Consider the following 17,033-nt stretch of genomic DNA (forward strand, 5'->3'; position numbering starts at 1 on the left):
CCATCAAAATTATTGGTTTTATTTCTAGCTGTTCACAAAGAGAAACCTGAAAAGCCAGAAAAACAAGAAAAGAAAGCACCATCTAAAGGTATCGTGGATCATCATTAAAAGTTGTACAGTTTAAATGCCTGAAATCTTGGGAGAGTGTGGAGATAAGTACTTAAAGTACAAAGCTCTTCTAGTTCATGTACATTTTTTGGGTGTTGTCACTTTTGCTTGATCAGCCCCTGAGTGAAGTCTTGCTCAGCATATTTTTCTTGCATTGCTCCTGTTTTGATGCAAAGTTTATCACAAACCATTCTTACACCAGCTAAAGGACAAACCCTATGACTATTTTATTTGCACTCCCTTATGCCTTTTTCTCCGCAAAGGGATTCAGTAATTTGCCAGCAAAGGTTTTCTCTTGTGAATTCATGCAGACCTAATGCAAGAGTATTTACTGTCTCTAAGTCTGGGTCTTCCATCATATCCAAAAATAGAATTTCATTTTCTCACCTTTATTTTTTTTCAATAACATTTTAATTTCAGTATATGATTTTCACTGTCTTCCATGGCAACAGTGCCTTTGGTTAATATTTACATATCTAATAATTATTATATATATTCTGAAGCAATATCATTAGTATGAGTGATATTCTTTTGAGTGATAATTCCATCTTTGGCTATGATTTGGAAGGGAAATTTAGAAGTCCAACTACCTTGCCCTATTATGCCATTTTTAAAAGACTAACATTTATTTGTCTTTTATTTGTCTGGCATTTGAATGTTTTTCTCTGAGATTAGATATTTCTCTGTGGCAAATATTTCTATAATAAAGTTCAGTTTCAGTCTTTGTCTCTTTTTATTTTACTCAGTTAACTCTTGAAGAAAGAGTATACAACGTATATTTGTATCAGTTTGTTATAGCATCGAGATTAATCTCATGATGTTGAGATGCATGAGTTAAGTGGGTTTAATTTAAATACTTTCAGGCAATACATACAAATATACAAATCACCCTTTTTTTGACTTGACCATAGTCTAAGGAGAAATGTAACACAGAAAGTAAAAGAGAAAGAAAGAAAGAAAGAAAGAAAGAAAGAAAGAAAGAAAGAAAGAAAGAAAGAAAGAAAGAAAGAAAGAAAGAAAGAAAGAAAGAAAGAAAGAGAAAGCAGAATTAAGACTTTAAGCCTTAAAAAGCTTTGAAGGGCAGCCATTGTCCAATCTCTTTTGCAGGGATATTGTTCATTTTTCACTTTCAGCATATAGCTTGATAATGTGGGACTTTTTTTCATAAAATGAAATCATGTTGAAGTAAGCCAGAGAATATAAATGCCCATAGTGTCTGTGTTGATTTGAAAAGCAAATACCTCGCAAGAATCACTGCGATAGTCCTAATAAGCAGCCAGCCTCTTTACCCATTTATCTTCTGCTAACTAACCAAATAATCACTTAGAGACTTAATGCGTTTAATAGCAGCCATGACTCCAGTCACTGGCTGGAAAATTTTATGAAGAATTTGGACACTCTGCTTGGAGATGTGTGGCTGCAGTGTGACATGGCCATGCTGCCCTCTCTTGGGTAGTTTCTCTGCCGTGAGCCCCACTGGCATCAGACATCAGGACAGTTGTCCTCAGGGTGTCCGAAGGTGCATTTCTGCCTGCAGTGTGCTGCTGAGCCTTCCATTGCCAGGCCTGCCTCCCTTTTCTTAGGGGTCCACTCTAAACTGGATTATCTACCAGTAGTGCTGAGGGACTGTTTCATCCACTCACACTCCCTGGGAAATGAAAATGTTCGGGTCCTGGCCAGCTCTGGGGAATGGACATACTGAAAATCATGTGGCTTCTTGCCACACAGTCAGCAGGTTTCCTTTCTGCTTATTACAAAGACTCAAGGTAATTCTTCAGACTTTAATGAAGGCTGCAGAAAGCCTTTATGAGTGATATGAGTGGTTTTTTAAACACGACATCTAAAAACATCTTTAAAAAAATAAAACTAAATCTAAATATCAATCATGTCTTGTACAGGCTGGAATTCCAGGATGGAATTCAGTTAGAGAGGATGTTGTATTATGTAGCTATCAGTTGAAAGAAGTGTAATTAACTCTCAAGGCCAGTTTGTTCTAGTATTCTGTCTGGTTGGAGACCAGGAAGGCAAAGATAGAGAACTGCATAAAATTTTAACAGCCTTTCCAGAACACAGTTGTGTGTGTGTTTACATGGTGTATCTTATGCAGACATGAACTCACTCAAGCTGGGCTCTGAAGTGAGCACCAGACTTATGTCTGTGTTTGTAGACAATGAGCCCAAGCTAAGAAAAACACCTTTCTGTACGACAAATGCAGCCACATGGCTTCCTGAAGGCTGGAGCACAAGGCCAAGTCTGTGTCTGCTCAGCACTTGACATGAGCCAGTTTGTTTCATCTGGAATATGCAGTAAAACCATTCCATAGGAAGATTCAGATCTGTATGCTAAGGGAGCCTCAACAGATATTTTGAAGGTTTTTACCCTACTATATGAATCTGAAAACAAGAGTTTTGAAAACTGAAAAACAGGTATTGTAAGGAAATGTGAAATTTCCGGTGATGATGTGTTTTGGCAATACTTTCTTTTTTTTTGTGAGTTTTTTTCCTAATATACATCTGTTCTCATTTCTAGTAACTCAAAAAGATGCACCTGAAAGACATGAAAAAGCTGAAAAGAAACCTCCTCCCAAAGGTATTTATTTTAAAAACTACAGGTTTTTTAACTGAATTGACATTGAAATGCATAAACGTTAGTTTATTTAAGCAGATATTGTAAATGTACATAAAAAATAAACTACATGAAATCAAAATGAAATAAATATATAATCAGAATTAAATGTCTGTAGAAAATCCAGGACTTAATTCTATGCTTGATCCCTTTCAAAATCTGTTGAAATTTCAAATTGGGAATAAAAGAATTAACCACTATTTCACTGAAGAACAAGTAAGCCTACCTGCAAGTGATCTGACATGCATTTTCACTATAACTAGTTAAGGAAATTAATTCTTCAGTGGCTGGCAATATCTGTCTTTGTCTAGGAGTAACAATGCTCTTATATAAATATCTGAATTCTGGTTTTGCAATAGTTAGATATTCCATTTAACATCCTGATAAAATCAATTTAGTCATCTCAGTGATTTAACAGAAATAGATATCTAGAGCCTTACAGAAAACATAAATTTGGTAGCATGCAAGTTTTGCCTCAAAGATAGAGACATTAAGATCTATGAAGAAAACAGGAGTATGAAATTTGCACTGTACATGTTAATTTGAATCATATCCAGTGGTAGTTTGGATTTTCCACTGGACTAAACTAGAAACACACATACTGGGAGCATGCATGGCTCAAGTGAGAAAAAGACCTTGCTTTGGGTCTAACCAAGCTCTGTGTAGCTTCAGCTACTGATATTTACAATTTGGTAATTTTCCTTGGAAGCCTCCTCACACTGCTGAAAGGCATCTCGTGAATTGGTCTCGAACACTTTTAGCCCTGAGAACTGATGTAGATCAGACTCAAGAACTCAAAACTTCTTGGACTGAGACCTAGAATCGATGTATGAAAGCAACCCTAAAAAATAACCACACACTATTTTTCCAGTTTACAACAGAGTTTAACTCCGAAGTCTAAACTTATTCAGATAGAACCTCCCATATTTGTTTGTTTAATGACCAACATCTTTCTCCCTCGTCTATACCATAAAAACTATCATACTAGAAACACTAAATATTATTTGGCATATTCTATTATATTTAGCATCAGCCAAGTTTGTGGTACAGCACTGCAGATAAAACCTCTTTGGATCTCATATTTCTGTTTAATTCTGTCTGGTTCGAGGGGATTATAGTTTTCATCAGATCTTACCAAGCTGTTAATAATGAAGAAATGCTCCTTATTAATAGCACAATATAAAGTAAATGGCACTGAGTATTATGTTGGGGACAGAGAATGACACTGAAAACTTTTTCTTTATTACCTGCAGAGGAGAAGAAAGTAAAGAGCACTAAAGTGGAAGTAAAAGTTAAAAAGGAAGTGAAGGATGCAAAAGGAGAAGCAAAGACGGCAGAGAAGGTCAAGCAGGCAGAGACAAAAACAGAAACTGGGCTAATAAAGGCCAAAACGAAAGTTAAGGAGGAGAAAGCTCTTCAGACTGTAACTAAATCGGACAAGAAAGGTAAACAAAATGAGGAGGAAACAGATGAAGATCCTAAAAAGGTAGTAGGGAAGAAAGAGAGAGAATGGAGTTAAATCTGTCAAGGACCAAAGTACACCCATGAAAAACAAAAGTACAAATAAATTCCACATGAACCTCACACTTCTAGGACGTGATTACAGAAAATAAAATAAGTTTAATGTATATAATCAGAAGGGTCTAGAAGTTTGTCATGGCTAAAGTTTCATTTTAATTTAAATCCTTCTTTACCAAGGACCAATTTCCCTTTGGATAGATCTGAGACTTCATGGATTTGCTCAGTAGCATCTAATGCAGTAGATTGCAAGCAGAGTTATTTTTGAAAATTCAGACTGTCCAACGACCTATTGAGAATTTTGGTTTGTTTCTACTCTGTATATGTCCTCTGTAAGCATAATGAAAGTAGCAACAGTGTAAAGGGAATATAATTATTTATCTAACCTCATATTGTACGAGGCGCTGTCAGGTTGTCAGGCACTGTACAACATAGTGACATATCTGCCTGATGTAATTTAATGTGAACAGCTTCCAAATTTCTTCCAAAAGGAAAGAAATGCTGTTACTCTGGTGAAAGGAAGAAATTAAGTGATAAAGCAAAGAATCAAGATGCATTGACACCATGTAGTTAACAAGGTGTTAACTATATGCTCCACTTTGTCAGAGTAAGCCTAGGTTTTTCCCAGGTTGCACAGACTGGTTCCCTGATTTCCCTGTGGCATTTCCATGGCACTAAGTACAACTTTGTATGAATTAAGGCAGCAGAACCTGGCTTTCTGACTGAACTGCCACACTGCAGCCACGGGATTATTCTGACGTTGAAAGAGGCAGCTCAGTGTTGCATAGTGCACCTATCTGATCCTTTCAGCTGCTAACCACAGATAAATCCTTGTGCCTGAACATCAAAGAAGCCGTTCCTGCCTGGATATCTGAGTCTGCCTGATCAGATTCTCTCAAACTTTCATGACCATCACTCTGGACGCCTCAGGAGTTGCCTAAACTATACTTTTCTAGAAAACTGAGAGAGTTTGAGACGTAGCCCACTTTCTGACATGTAGAGTGTGCTGAACTAGTAGTTTTCAACATTTTATTTTTATTCCAGTTAATTTTGTCTTTTACTTGAAATACTGAGACCTTTAAAGCATGGAATCAAAGCAGCATCTATCATAGTGATTGCTTTGACCAAGGACAAAGTTCAGCAAATTGTTCAGTTTGCTTAGGAGGTGCAAGTCTTTTCCAATTTTTTGTTTGCTCTGGCAGAGTTTCAGTGCACAGTGGGATCCACTCCATACTGTTCAAGATAAAGCTCTCAAAGAGAAATGCTTTGAAAAATATTTTAAGTAGGGATCAAAAATTACAGAGACCAGTAGAATAGTGGGGTTTTTTGTTTGTTGGTTTGTTTCTTGTGGGATTCCCAACAAATATAAATATTTGATAATATTTATATGTATAAATATTTGATAAATATTAGCAAAATGACATCCTGACATCAAACATTAAGAGATCACTTTGCAAGTCTGCTTTAGAGTGTGATCCCAGTGACTGTGCATGGAATCCCAGCAGGTGAAAATGAGAATAAACCTTGGAGTGGAGGAAAGAAGACGCCTCTTCAGCTACCTTTATCACTCTAGACAGGGCTGTGCACATCTAGTGAAAGCTGCATTTCCTGCTGTTGTGCTTCCTTTTTCCACCATAAGCCACTGCTTCTCAGCCGGACACTCTAAAAATATTCATTTTTATATTTCAGTCCCACTGTGACCCAAGGTGAACATAATTTTGAAGTCGATGCAGTTTTGCAGAGATTTCCTGGTCTTGCAATCTTTACTTTTACTTCCTCAAGGGAGTAGCTCCGCCATTTTATGTGAAACAATGTAAAAATTATAGAAGTGTCACAAAAGAGTTGTTGCATCATTCAGTACGGAAATTTAAATTTAAAAAGATAGGTCATCTTCCTGGGTAAATCACATTAAGTCTAATGACAGAAACATTTATGAGTATTTTTATCATTAAGAATCTAGTCAAAAATTTTGACATTTTTTTTTACTACTTATGTGAATTTTTGTGCCACCATTACAGATTTATAGGTGAAAACTAAAGTGTAAATTTCTCCTTTTAATAAGGAGTTTAGATTAAAATGAATTTTTAGCCATGAAGAGGCACTTGAAAAATCATATTCATTTAAAATTCCTTAGATTTCTTTGCTGATTGACAGCATTCCTATGAACTTACGTGGGATGTTATAGCGCACTTTGCTATGCCATATAGAAATTATATTTTTGTTATTGAGAGTTTCACATTCTGCCTTCAATCTCTTCTATAAATCCCATTTTTTGGGGGGTTGAATTGCCAAAGAAATAATATGAAGAGAAAATTAATACAAAATCTTTTTTCTGAGTAATCAAGTTTAAGGCTTTTTTAAAAAGTTTATTCAAATTACATTTCCACAAAACAAAATAAAAGAAACCCACAGAAACAAACACCACAACAGCAACAACAACAACAAAAGTATCGACAACACAGTGCGGTTTATTTCTGGTCTACACTACCATGTTTAAAGGATAGATTATTTTAATATCAATGAAATGGTGTGATTCTAGGGCCTCAGGCTATGTTTATATCACAGCTCAAAAAGAACCAGCACAGGCTTGTGTTCTACCCTGGTATTTTTCATATAATGTGTTGTCCCCTGCCACAATTTTGTTCTGTATCCTTTAGCAGTCTTTTGTATAATGCCCCAAATGGTCCAGGAAATCTTCCCAACAGGCAACAAGGATAGAGGCAGCTTTTTTTGGCAAAAGAGAACTAAGAGAAGCAGCTATTTGTGCAAGAACTGTGCCCCTGCCATTTACTTTGTGAGCAAAGTATTGGCATTGCTCCATTTTATTTATAAATACTCACTGAGGCCCAATTGCAACTGTGTCAAAGTCAGTGCAAGCATTTTGCTGGCTTCAGTAGCTTTAGGTGGGCTTAGAAAACAGATCTGTACATGTTTTTATCACATGCACACTGTTATTTTTTTTTTAGAATTATCATATAGACTTAGGGCAGATACTGTAGCCTTAAGGATGGAATGCAAAGTTGGAGTCAGCCAGAATGATAAATTTGAATTCCCAAATATGAAAGCAAAAATTATTATGAATATTCATTTGAGATTTTAAAGGCAATTTTTACAGCCTGTGTACATGCTGTAAGTGTACATGCTGAAAGTTTTGCCCCAGGCTCTACAATCCTGAGTAGTATTACCATTACCATCTCACTAACAGAAAACAGCTGCCTAGACTTCCATCAACTAGAAAAAGTGTTTGAATATTTCTTGAGTTGGTAAACCTTTTCCTAATTTCTACATCTGCATAGGAAATAATGACTTGAAAGCTGCAACTCTTCATCCAAGGACTGCTATCAGTCATCATAACAGAGCAGACAACACATAAATGCCTCAGCATCAAGTGATACTGACGTAGCAGTGACCTAAGTATGAAAGTCAATAATATAACAAGTGTCCCATACTTGGGAATTACATTTTGCATTTATATGTAACAGCAATGCCATTTTAAAAACTTGGATTATTCCAAAGACAGCATAATTTTATTTTGGAGTTGGCAATGGGGAAAGCAAGTGGTTTTGTAAGTGGATGAGACAGAGATGCCACAAGAGGTGGAGAGAGGAAGAGGTGTAACTTCTAGAGTGTAGGAACTGTGCTGGAAGAGTCTTGGGCAGATGGATGAATATTCTTCACCCAAGGACAACTAAGAACTAGCTTTGCTAACCAGAGCTGGCTTTTAGGCATCAATATTAGCTTTCAAAGCAAATGTTCCTTAAAGTGGGCACTGGGGCAACAAGCTGTTTCTTTCTGACTCGCTGAAGAATTCAACAATACTTAAATTGTTTTGTGCTTGGTTAAAGCTGATAACTTTTCCTCACCATTCTTAATATTAGAAATTTTATTAAGCTCTCCAACTCTTCTTATGTATAGGAGAAGTCAATAGACAATCAACACTTCCAGAATCAGCATTCTATTTAGATTCAGAAGCCTTAATTTCTGAATAGTATTGTTAAAAAAAAAAATATATACATATATATACATGTATATATTTAATATATGCTTATATATTTGTAAAGATTAATGTTTGAAAAAATGATTCTGTAGTGAAACAGGAGAATTATGTGGAAAAGCTTGTTGCTAGAGGAGTTTAAGTACACAGGGTTCTTTTATACTCCCATTCACTAAATATACATGTTTAATATAAGGTTAAAAACATATTAACGAAATACTGCAATGCGAAACATTTTTTTTTTTAATTTTCTATCAGCTCTGTGTGAAATGCATCTTCATGGATGATGAAAAGTCTGTGAGACCTGTGGCGAGCAGGTCTCACGGTAGCTGTTGGCATAGTACTTGTGCATGGGGTAAGGATATACGCCAAGCAAAGCCAGTACAGAAAACTAGGTGGTAGCTCAGGGACACTGGAAGATCTGCATTTCTTGGCTAGAGGTTTTGAATCAGATCTGGACAACAAATTGTCACTTTCTGAACATAAAATCACTTGAAAGGAAAAATCCCAAATATATAATAAGCAAGACGACCTATGAAAAGGCTACTGAGATGTCTTTGCGCTGCCAAACTTTATCTTCACTCTTAAATACAAATGACATTCTAAATTTACTTTCTTCATTACTCTTCTTTTCCTTTTTGCTGTTAGATCAATATGCATTCTGTCGCTATGTGATTGACATGTTTGCGCAAGGGGATTTTTATCCAGGTACTTTCCTATATCATTGAACTCTGTTCTAATATTCTTCTGTTTCCCTGAGAGTTTTTGCTCTTTTATGTATTAAAAGTGTGGTTTTTATTATTGAAAGGTCTCACAAGAGCAACAAAGAGTGTGCAAATAGTTTTAATAAAGCATAAGAGCTAATGGCTGTTTTATTAAAGCTTCTAATTTTCTGTCTACAATGCATGAATTAAAATTAAGGTTATGTTAAAAGTAGAGTAAATGAAAGACTGTAGAAATTGCGAAAATTTTCCATGCTTCTTTTTGGCTGAGATGCAAGAGGAAGGAGCTCATTGTTAATAGTTTATTATTTGTTTTATTGTTCTTTTTTCTCCACAAATAACAAGGCTTAACTCCAAAATGCTTCAAAAATAGAACTTCAATTGTTGTTAGCATATAAAATACCTTAGCTGATCTACCACTTCTGTGCTTTATCTTCTCTCTTCCCACATCTCCATGCCAAACTGTTCTAACACAGACACTTAATTCCTCACTAAAAAAAGAAGATAGAGCTACTGATGATTGAGCACCATCTCATAATATTAAGTCAGTTGACCCTAAACCTATTTAATAAATATTCTTCCTGCTGAAGTCTAGACATACTGTAAAGAGACGTAACCCTAGGAATGAAAAGCAATAATATTCATGAAAAGAGTTAAGGAGAACATATTTAAGGACACACTAAACCTTACCAGCTTTGTTTATTCAGTTATTTGCTCAACAAGCTCTCCGCTGGTACACCTCTGATTTGGTTGTTTTTTTCCCTTATGTCTACCTTGTGGCTTACATCCTTTCTTGACATGCCCAGGTTCAGAGCTGGGAACCCCTAAGGATGTAGCTCAGAAAGAAAGACACAAAAGGAAGAGGGGGGACACAGATTTTTGCAGAAAGAAAATGAACAAGCTTGGGATTCTGTAGGGAGAGGGTTTGTATTTCCTGTTTTCAAAGAGTGACAGGGAAAAGTAGTGAGTTCCATTAAAAGAGAACAAAATACTGCATCTCCTCTAGGACTCCTGAAGACAGTCAGCTATAAACAGAGGGACCACTTGTAGACTCAGAGGGGGAGAATGATTATCCAAACCTTCCAGAGACCATCAGTCATGTTTTGATTTTAAAAATAACACCCTATACCAATGTGAATAACATAGTTTCTGGATTTACACAGCTGTACCATTAACAAATCCCATGAAAAACATTTTAGTGGAGATCTTCAGGATCTTTTTTACAGTTCTCCTGACATTTACAAGCAGCAGTGAAAAGCCCTTTTATCCCAGAAGGCTCTCTGGCCCATTTGATGCTCTCCTGAGGCCTAGCAGACGTGCTGTAGGAAGGGAGAATTTGGGTATTTTTGGGTTTTACCTTTCCAGCTAAAAGGAAACTGGCAAAACCATGAAGGAGAGCAATGATAGAGAGGGAAGACTGTAGCGACTTGAATTTCAGAAGAGACATGACTCTTCCTTTCCAGTGTTTGTCTTGTGTCATACCAGTGTGCTGTGACAGACTTGTGGTAAGAAACCACAAGTTAAAGAGCTGAAAGACATTAAATGAACATAGGGTGATCAAATGGCCTTACAAGTGAATGAAAAACTAGGGTGACAGGTTTAGGCTTCAAAAATGGGAGATAAGTTATAAAGTATCTTAAATAATCTAATTTTTAGGTGGAATGGAAAATGACTGCCCCTTAACATCTCCCAAAGTCCTCCTGGGGCTCTACCTGTAAAGTGACTTTGCTTTTTGACCTCTCAAGTCACTTGCTGACTCCTGAAGTTAAATGCTGAAGATAGTTGTCATTCTGAACCACATACAGCTTTGTGATAGGGAAAAATAAAGCATTGCCCTCAAAACAAGCTTTAGTCAACCCACTAGCTGTGAAACGCAATGCTGAAACATCCAGAATCCAGAAACATTACTCGTGTTTCTGGGAAGTAAAGTAGAGGTCATGTACGATCAGACTTGATTTGTGGAAATCATTGAGAGAGTGCCACCAAACAGTACCCAGTTAGTTTGTTACTGTCTTTCTCAGGCGAAGTGCTCATTTTACACTGTGCTTTTGTGAACAGAAATATTACTGTTATTCATTTTACTGAATAGATAGATGTGGGGAAAGCACACTTTAATAACCCTAATATCCAATTAGCTTTACAAACTGGTATATTTTATCCTTTGTTCTGTCTACATATTTTATGGTAAAGAACTTTGTCCAAACAGAGTTCTGGATGCAAATCAGCTGAGAAATTAAATTACAGTCACCTTGACTCTGCAATTCTTTCAAACAAGGAATAATTTCTATCAATCTCAATATTACTATTTATGAAAGAGAAAAAGTATTTTTCTTCTAGAAAATTCCTTTGCATAGACATATTGGGATTTTCTGTGATTGATTGCATCAAACATTAATTTCTGATTCCTTAAGCAAAATACATATAATTACATTATAATGTCATTAATAGTAAAATCATTAAGCATTTTTTCTTTCTAAGTAGTTTTGAAATGTTTCTATTATAAAAGATTCATATACACTACTTCTAAGATTAGGTTTTTTATTTTTGTGTAAATTTTAAGCAAGAATTTATATAAAAGTAGTTCACTTAATATGGCATTTTATAGTGCTCAAACAATCAACATCAAAAGTAAAACTCAGCTCCTTAGGTTTCGTTAATAGATAGACTTTTAAAAATAAATCAGTTAATGCATTTTAACAGTCACATCAATCTACTGGAGGTCAGTTAATGCTCTTGTGTTGATTTTAAGAAATGAAGCTGAAATATTCTTCACTTGCTCAAAGTTTCATCATGACACTGCAGTCTTAGCTATAAAAAATGAATGAAATGTACACAGGGAATTCAAGGAAGACATATAAGGAAGAATTTTGCTTCATGCAGCATTAGCTGGTTTTCTTGTTTCGCTGGTTAGTATTTGTCCTTGATACTGACAACTTTCATGGATGTCCTCCTTTAAACCACAATAATTGTATCAATATCAAATAACTACTAAGACTTACATTTTATTTTTTATGAAAGAGAAGTATTTGAGCTTCTTAGCCCTTTACAATAGCTAATAGTGGAATTTTTAGCCATTTTTTTCTAATCCAGAAGTCCTTCCCATGACTATCACGACTGCAACAATGACCAATTGGTTTCTACTGACACATTTATAGGTAGACCACTTGAGGCCTACAGCATACAGTATAAAAAACTGCTTTCTGATTTTATCTCTTGAGAAATAGGCCTGAAAAATATTTTTTACCTGCTGTCTAACATGCTTGTGATAAGTGACAATTTCTCAGAGGAACTGCTGAACCACCTCTCATAGATTTTCTGGTCTTATTTGTCCCTGGACTACAGTTGCTCAACCAAGGCAGTACTGTGTCAGCATTAACAAATCGTTCAGCCCAAACTTTGTACTCCTTTTGTCTGCCTGTAAAGGAAGAATTAATAAGCATTTCTTTTAGGATTAATTTTCCAAGTTTTCCTTATAGAGAGTAAAACATTTGTTAGAAAACTTGTTTATTAAGAAAAATAGTCCTGATTGGTAGCTTTATTTTTCTACTGGAATTTCTTAAGCCCAAGATTGTGCATTTGATACAGAGGGTCACTGACTTATATAGTTTCATGGACATAGTCTAGTCCATGTATTTGATAATTTGTTTGATAGTCCTGTATTTTGTTCTTAGTAGTATTTTTAATGTTCTTATTCATAGTTTATTATTTATTGGTAGGAGAAGGGTTTCTATTTTAGTAGAAATTTTAAAACTTGTTTTCATAACTACTTGTTTGACATTAGAGAGTTTCAAATCCTCACTCATGTGGAGGGATTTTGGGGGCACTAATTAGTCACTCTTTCAGCATGGAGCCCATGATTCTCTAGTTAACTGGATCTACTCTATTTCATTCCTCCTGTGCCACATGCTTGTTTTCCCACTCTTCCTCTGCTTTCCCTGCAATACTTGCCAGCCACTACTCTGGCAGATCAAGGAGCTGCTCTGATGAAATGCCTTTTTTGTTTTGCAACTACTAAAATTGGATCCTTGCATGTCTGTCTTTCTGCATGGGACTTCAGCATGGTGTTGTGTATGATGAATTAAGGGTTGTAAGTATGTCTTGGGTATTTAGTCATAAAATGCACCTTTTTTTTTATCACAGGCATATTGTCTACTCGTGATGTGATTTTGTTTTCTTTTTGATCACTATGCATGCATAGTTGTAATCTGTTCTGGTTTTGGTTAAACCACTTGCATTTCACAGTACACCCAACGCACTACTGGGTGATCCTTACAGTTGCCTAATTGGCAACAAATACAGTGGGAGCACAGATATGGTATTCACAATTTACACTTTCCAAAACCTTACCACTGAAGCGCACAATTGCCCTATGGAGCTTGTACCACTACATAGCTGTTTCCAATAACATCTAGACAGCAAAGAAATGTGACCATATCAGTTTCTTTCATCAATGTATCCTCATATGTTTATTGTGTATTTCCATGCCAGGGTCTCAAAGCCAGTCCCAAAGCCAATATTAAAGGCAACGTGATATAGACAATTTTTACCTATCTTATACTGCTGAAAAAATATTGGAGAAATTCACCAGGATTTCTGGCATGTGTATATTGCAAGAGAGTATCCTCTAGGGCAAAAGTCATCCCATCTTCTCATTTAAAAAAGCATTGAAGCCAAATTTTTGCACATATGCTCATGAAACAGCAACACCCCCCTGCCCCGCCCCTCCTCCTCCCAACAAACATGAAGACTCAAGAAATTAAGGCAAATTGTGATGAGTATCTGTGGGAAATCTTACAGACTGCTTGGTGCTGGAAAGTGTAGACTGAAAATCCTGAAATGCCTACAATTTTCTTCCAAGGCTTACCTCTGCTCCATTGTCAAGAAATATTCTGTCAAAGAGAAGGGACTACTGTTATTACACAATATGGCAAGAGAATTTCAAGATTCTCAGTATGATACTTGCCATTTAATATAAAAAAAAAACGGAGATACTGGTATAAAGGTATATCAGTACTGAAAGATCATGGACCATATTATTGGAAAAAAGATATAAATTAAAAAAAAATTTTAAAAAACCCAAAACAAAACTATAGGAAAATAAAAACTAATTTTGAAAGCAAAAATGCCTATATTTTCTGTGGGTGGGCTGTAGCACTGAACTAAATACTTGCCCTCCTCTGTTCAGATAGCAAAACGCTTTAGGCTCTTGAACTATTTTTAAGTGTCACTCCTACTTGATTAGACTAGGATGTGTTGTGGATATCTCAATGACAGGGAGTAACATTTCAACTTGTTACATATACATTTACATATATAACTTTGATACCGTTTCTCTGGGGATATACTTAATTAAGTGCAATTAGAAAAAGAAATAAAAATCAGTCATAATAAATAAGAAAGTAGTATATTATTAGCTTGCTGTTCGGAGAAATTCAGCATGAAAAACTTTCAACTGAATTATGGGCTTTCACATTTGAGAGTAGAGAATATTTTTTTCTTATGGAGAGATGCTTTCTGGTCTGAACTACTCATTAGCCCTGTACCCAGTAGTAGAAAACAAGCAAGCCAGATATTTGTTTAAGTGAAATACTAAAGAAAAATGTGGGAGGCAGTAAGACTTTTCCAGTTTTACTTTTTAAACTCTTTTACTGCCTGCTGAGGAAAATATTGTACCCCAAAATTTGAAAAGACTCATCTGGATACTTCTTCAGAGATGACAGGTAATTGTCCATCAATATTTGGGAGAGTTTTGAATACTTTTTAAAGAGTCTGAAAGGAGAGAATTAATGAACAGTACAGTAATTTCACGATTATAAGCCGCACCATTTTGACTAAAATTTTGGTCCGAACCCAGAGTGCAGCTTATAATCAGGTGCGGCTTATATAGGGACAAAGAATGAAAAGTTGCTGTTTTAGTTTGGAGGACAGGTGTCTGTTGAGAAAGGCAGGAACTTCTCTTTGAAATGGAGAATGTAAACCCCCTCCCTCCAAATTATTATAATTTTGAAATCAAGGGACTCTCAAGCAAAGACATGGGAATTAGGAATAACAGTTCTTTACTAGGGAAATTAAAATAGAAATACAGTACTACAAAGAAACAAACTCCAAACCCTGACAAAGTCAGAGTACAACCTGACACCCCGTCAGGCAGGGTGTTGGTAGCAGTCCCATTAAATGGTGGCTGCATCCTCCTGCAGTGACAAATGTGATTCAGTCAAAGCAGTGGTGCTGCAGAAGGTGCAGTTTCCCTCTGGAGGTCCAGTGGTGATGTGGAGAAATCCGGTTTTCCTCTGGAGTCCAGTGGAGAAAGGGGTTCCCTTAGTGTCCCAAAACCTCTGTTTTTATCTTGGTGAGAAATGTTGGGCTCTTCCCCCTGGCTGGAGGAACTTCCAATGGGATGCAGTAATTTTATCAGTCCCACAGTGGGACTCAATGGGCCATTAGCCAAAAATTACTCTCTGGAGGAAGGGTGGGTTGTGAAAAGATAAAGAACAATGCCCTGCCTGGTTTCAATGGATGGCCCATTAGCAGAATATCTACCCTTGAGATAAGGATCACTGCCCCCACCCTCAACAGATGGTGATAGAACAGATACCTTTTATCACACTCTGTATTGTAATGTGAGGCTTATAATCAGGTGCGGTTTATGTATGGAAAAGTTGCTGGCATCTGGACGTGCAGCTTATACTCAGTGCGGCTTATAATCGTGAAATTACTGTATATGTATGAGAAACTGAAAATTAAGTCTGAGTTATTAAAAAGTTTTCTAACTTTATTATTCTATTTTATTAATGTGCAATTCTTACAATAAACATTATCTGTCTTCTGGAGTTAAATATTGCTTCTTTAAAGTTCTATTCAGCTATGAGAAAGTATAAGAGGATATCCACTGGTCTCATTTTAACCAGATTTTTGTCCATAACTGCCCCTGCCCACCCCAAAACTTGTCTATTTTGTCAAACTCTGAAATGACATTGATCTCTCAAAGGGGGTGTTATCAACATACAATCCTGACACCATCCCACAGAGACAAAACAGCTATCTATTATTCCCAGTTTATATCATCCCCCTGTGAATCCAAGCCAGATGCTGGCACATGAAGTTGCATCTGTCAACACTCTTATGGCACTTCATTGTAACTCGGCCAGAAAATTTCAAACTACTCCCTCTCTTGGAAACAGCTACACAGGGAATGTGTGGTATTCTGCTTCTGCAGAAAGGAATGGATATCTTTCTTTGATAGTTCACTGCAAGGCACTCTGAGGGTCAAAATTATGTGATACAAGGGAAAGCATTTGCTGGTGTAAGTGAGTCTAAATCATTGATTTTAATGGAAACAAACCAATTTAAGATGTGAAAGCAGAGAGTTTAGAGTAAAGAAATTATTCTCACACTTGCATTATGTTTTATTACTACTATTTAGTATTATAAACATTTCACATATTCAGTAAACAAGTTTCAAACTGAAGGGTGATTTCAATGGAGAATCATCAGAAGACTCAATTACTTTAGTTTTGAAAAGTAAGCTATTTAGAAAATAAAGGCAAAAGTTAAATGCAAAAACCCCTCTCCTAAACAGCTAATAATAAATAAATTGTTTCCTATTTAAAAAGTAAAATAAGTTTAGCAAGTGACCTGGTAAAATAGTAATTGCATTTAATGACCCATCATCATAATTGATTTCCAGTTAAAATTATTACAACAGATACTGAAGTTACATCAAGTAAATTAAAAAATGGAGGCACTCTACAGGCAGCTTGAAGCAGCCTCAAAGTCCCAGGCACAGGTTTTTGTGAGGGAATGTAACTACCTTAGTATCTACTGGAACTGTAACACAACGAGGCACAAACAGTCCAAGAAGCTTCTGTGAATTGCTGACAACATCTTGTGACAGGTAGTGGATGATCCCACAAGGAATGGTGTGCTGGTTGCCTCATAGTGACAAACAGGGAAGGCTTTGCCAGAGATGTGAAGGTTTTGGGGCTGCCTTGGCTGCAGTGACCATGAGATTGTGGAGTTCAGCAGTGCCAAGAAAGAAGCAGGGTAGCGAGTAAGATTGAAACCAT

General features: G+C 36.2%; 1 protein-coding gene across 1 annotated transcript in view; it reads left to right on the forward strand.

Moving 5' to 3' along the window:
* The window catches only part of TRDN (triadin), a 219,772-nt gene that overhangs the window by 66,472 nt on the left and 136,267 nt on the right, over positions 1–17,033 (forward strand). The window contains exons 8-11 of the mRNA XM_042779095.1: positions 29–88; positions 2,638–2,697; positions 3,987–4,178; positions 8,894–8,953. Of these exons, the coding sequence (XP_042635029.1) occupies positions 29–88; positions 2,638–2,697; positions 3,987–4,178; positions 8,894–8,953 (372 nt within the window). The remainder of the gene's footprint in view (positions 1–28; positions 89–2,637; positions 2,698–3,986; positions 4,179–8,893; positions 8,954–17,033) is intronic.

This window comes from Catharus ustulatus, chromosome 3 (genome assembly GCF_009819885.2).
Source record: "Catharus ustulatus isolate bCatUst1 chromosome 3, bCatUst1.pri.v2, whole genome shotgun sequence".
NCBI lineage: Eukaryota > Metazoa > Chordata > Aves > Passeriformes > Turdidae > Catharus > Catharus ustulatus.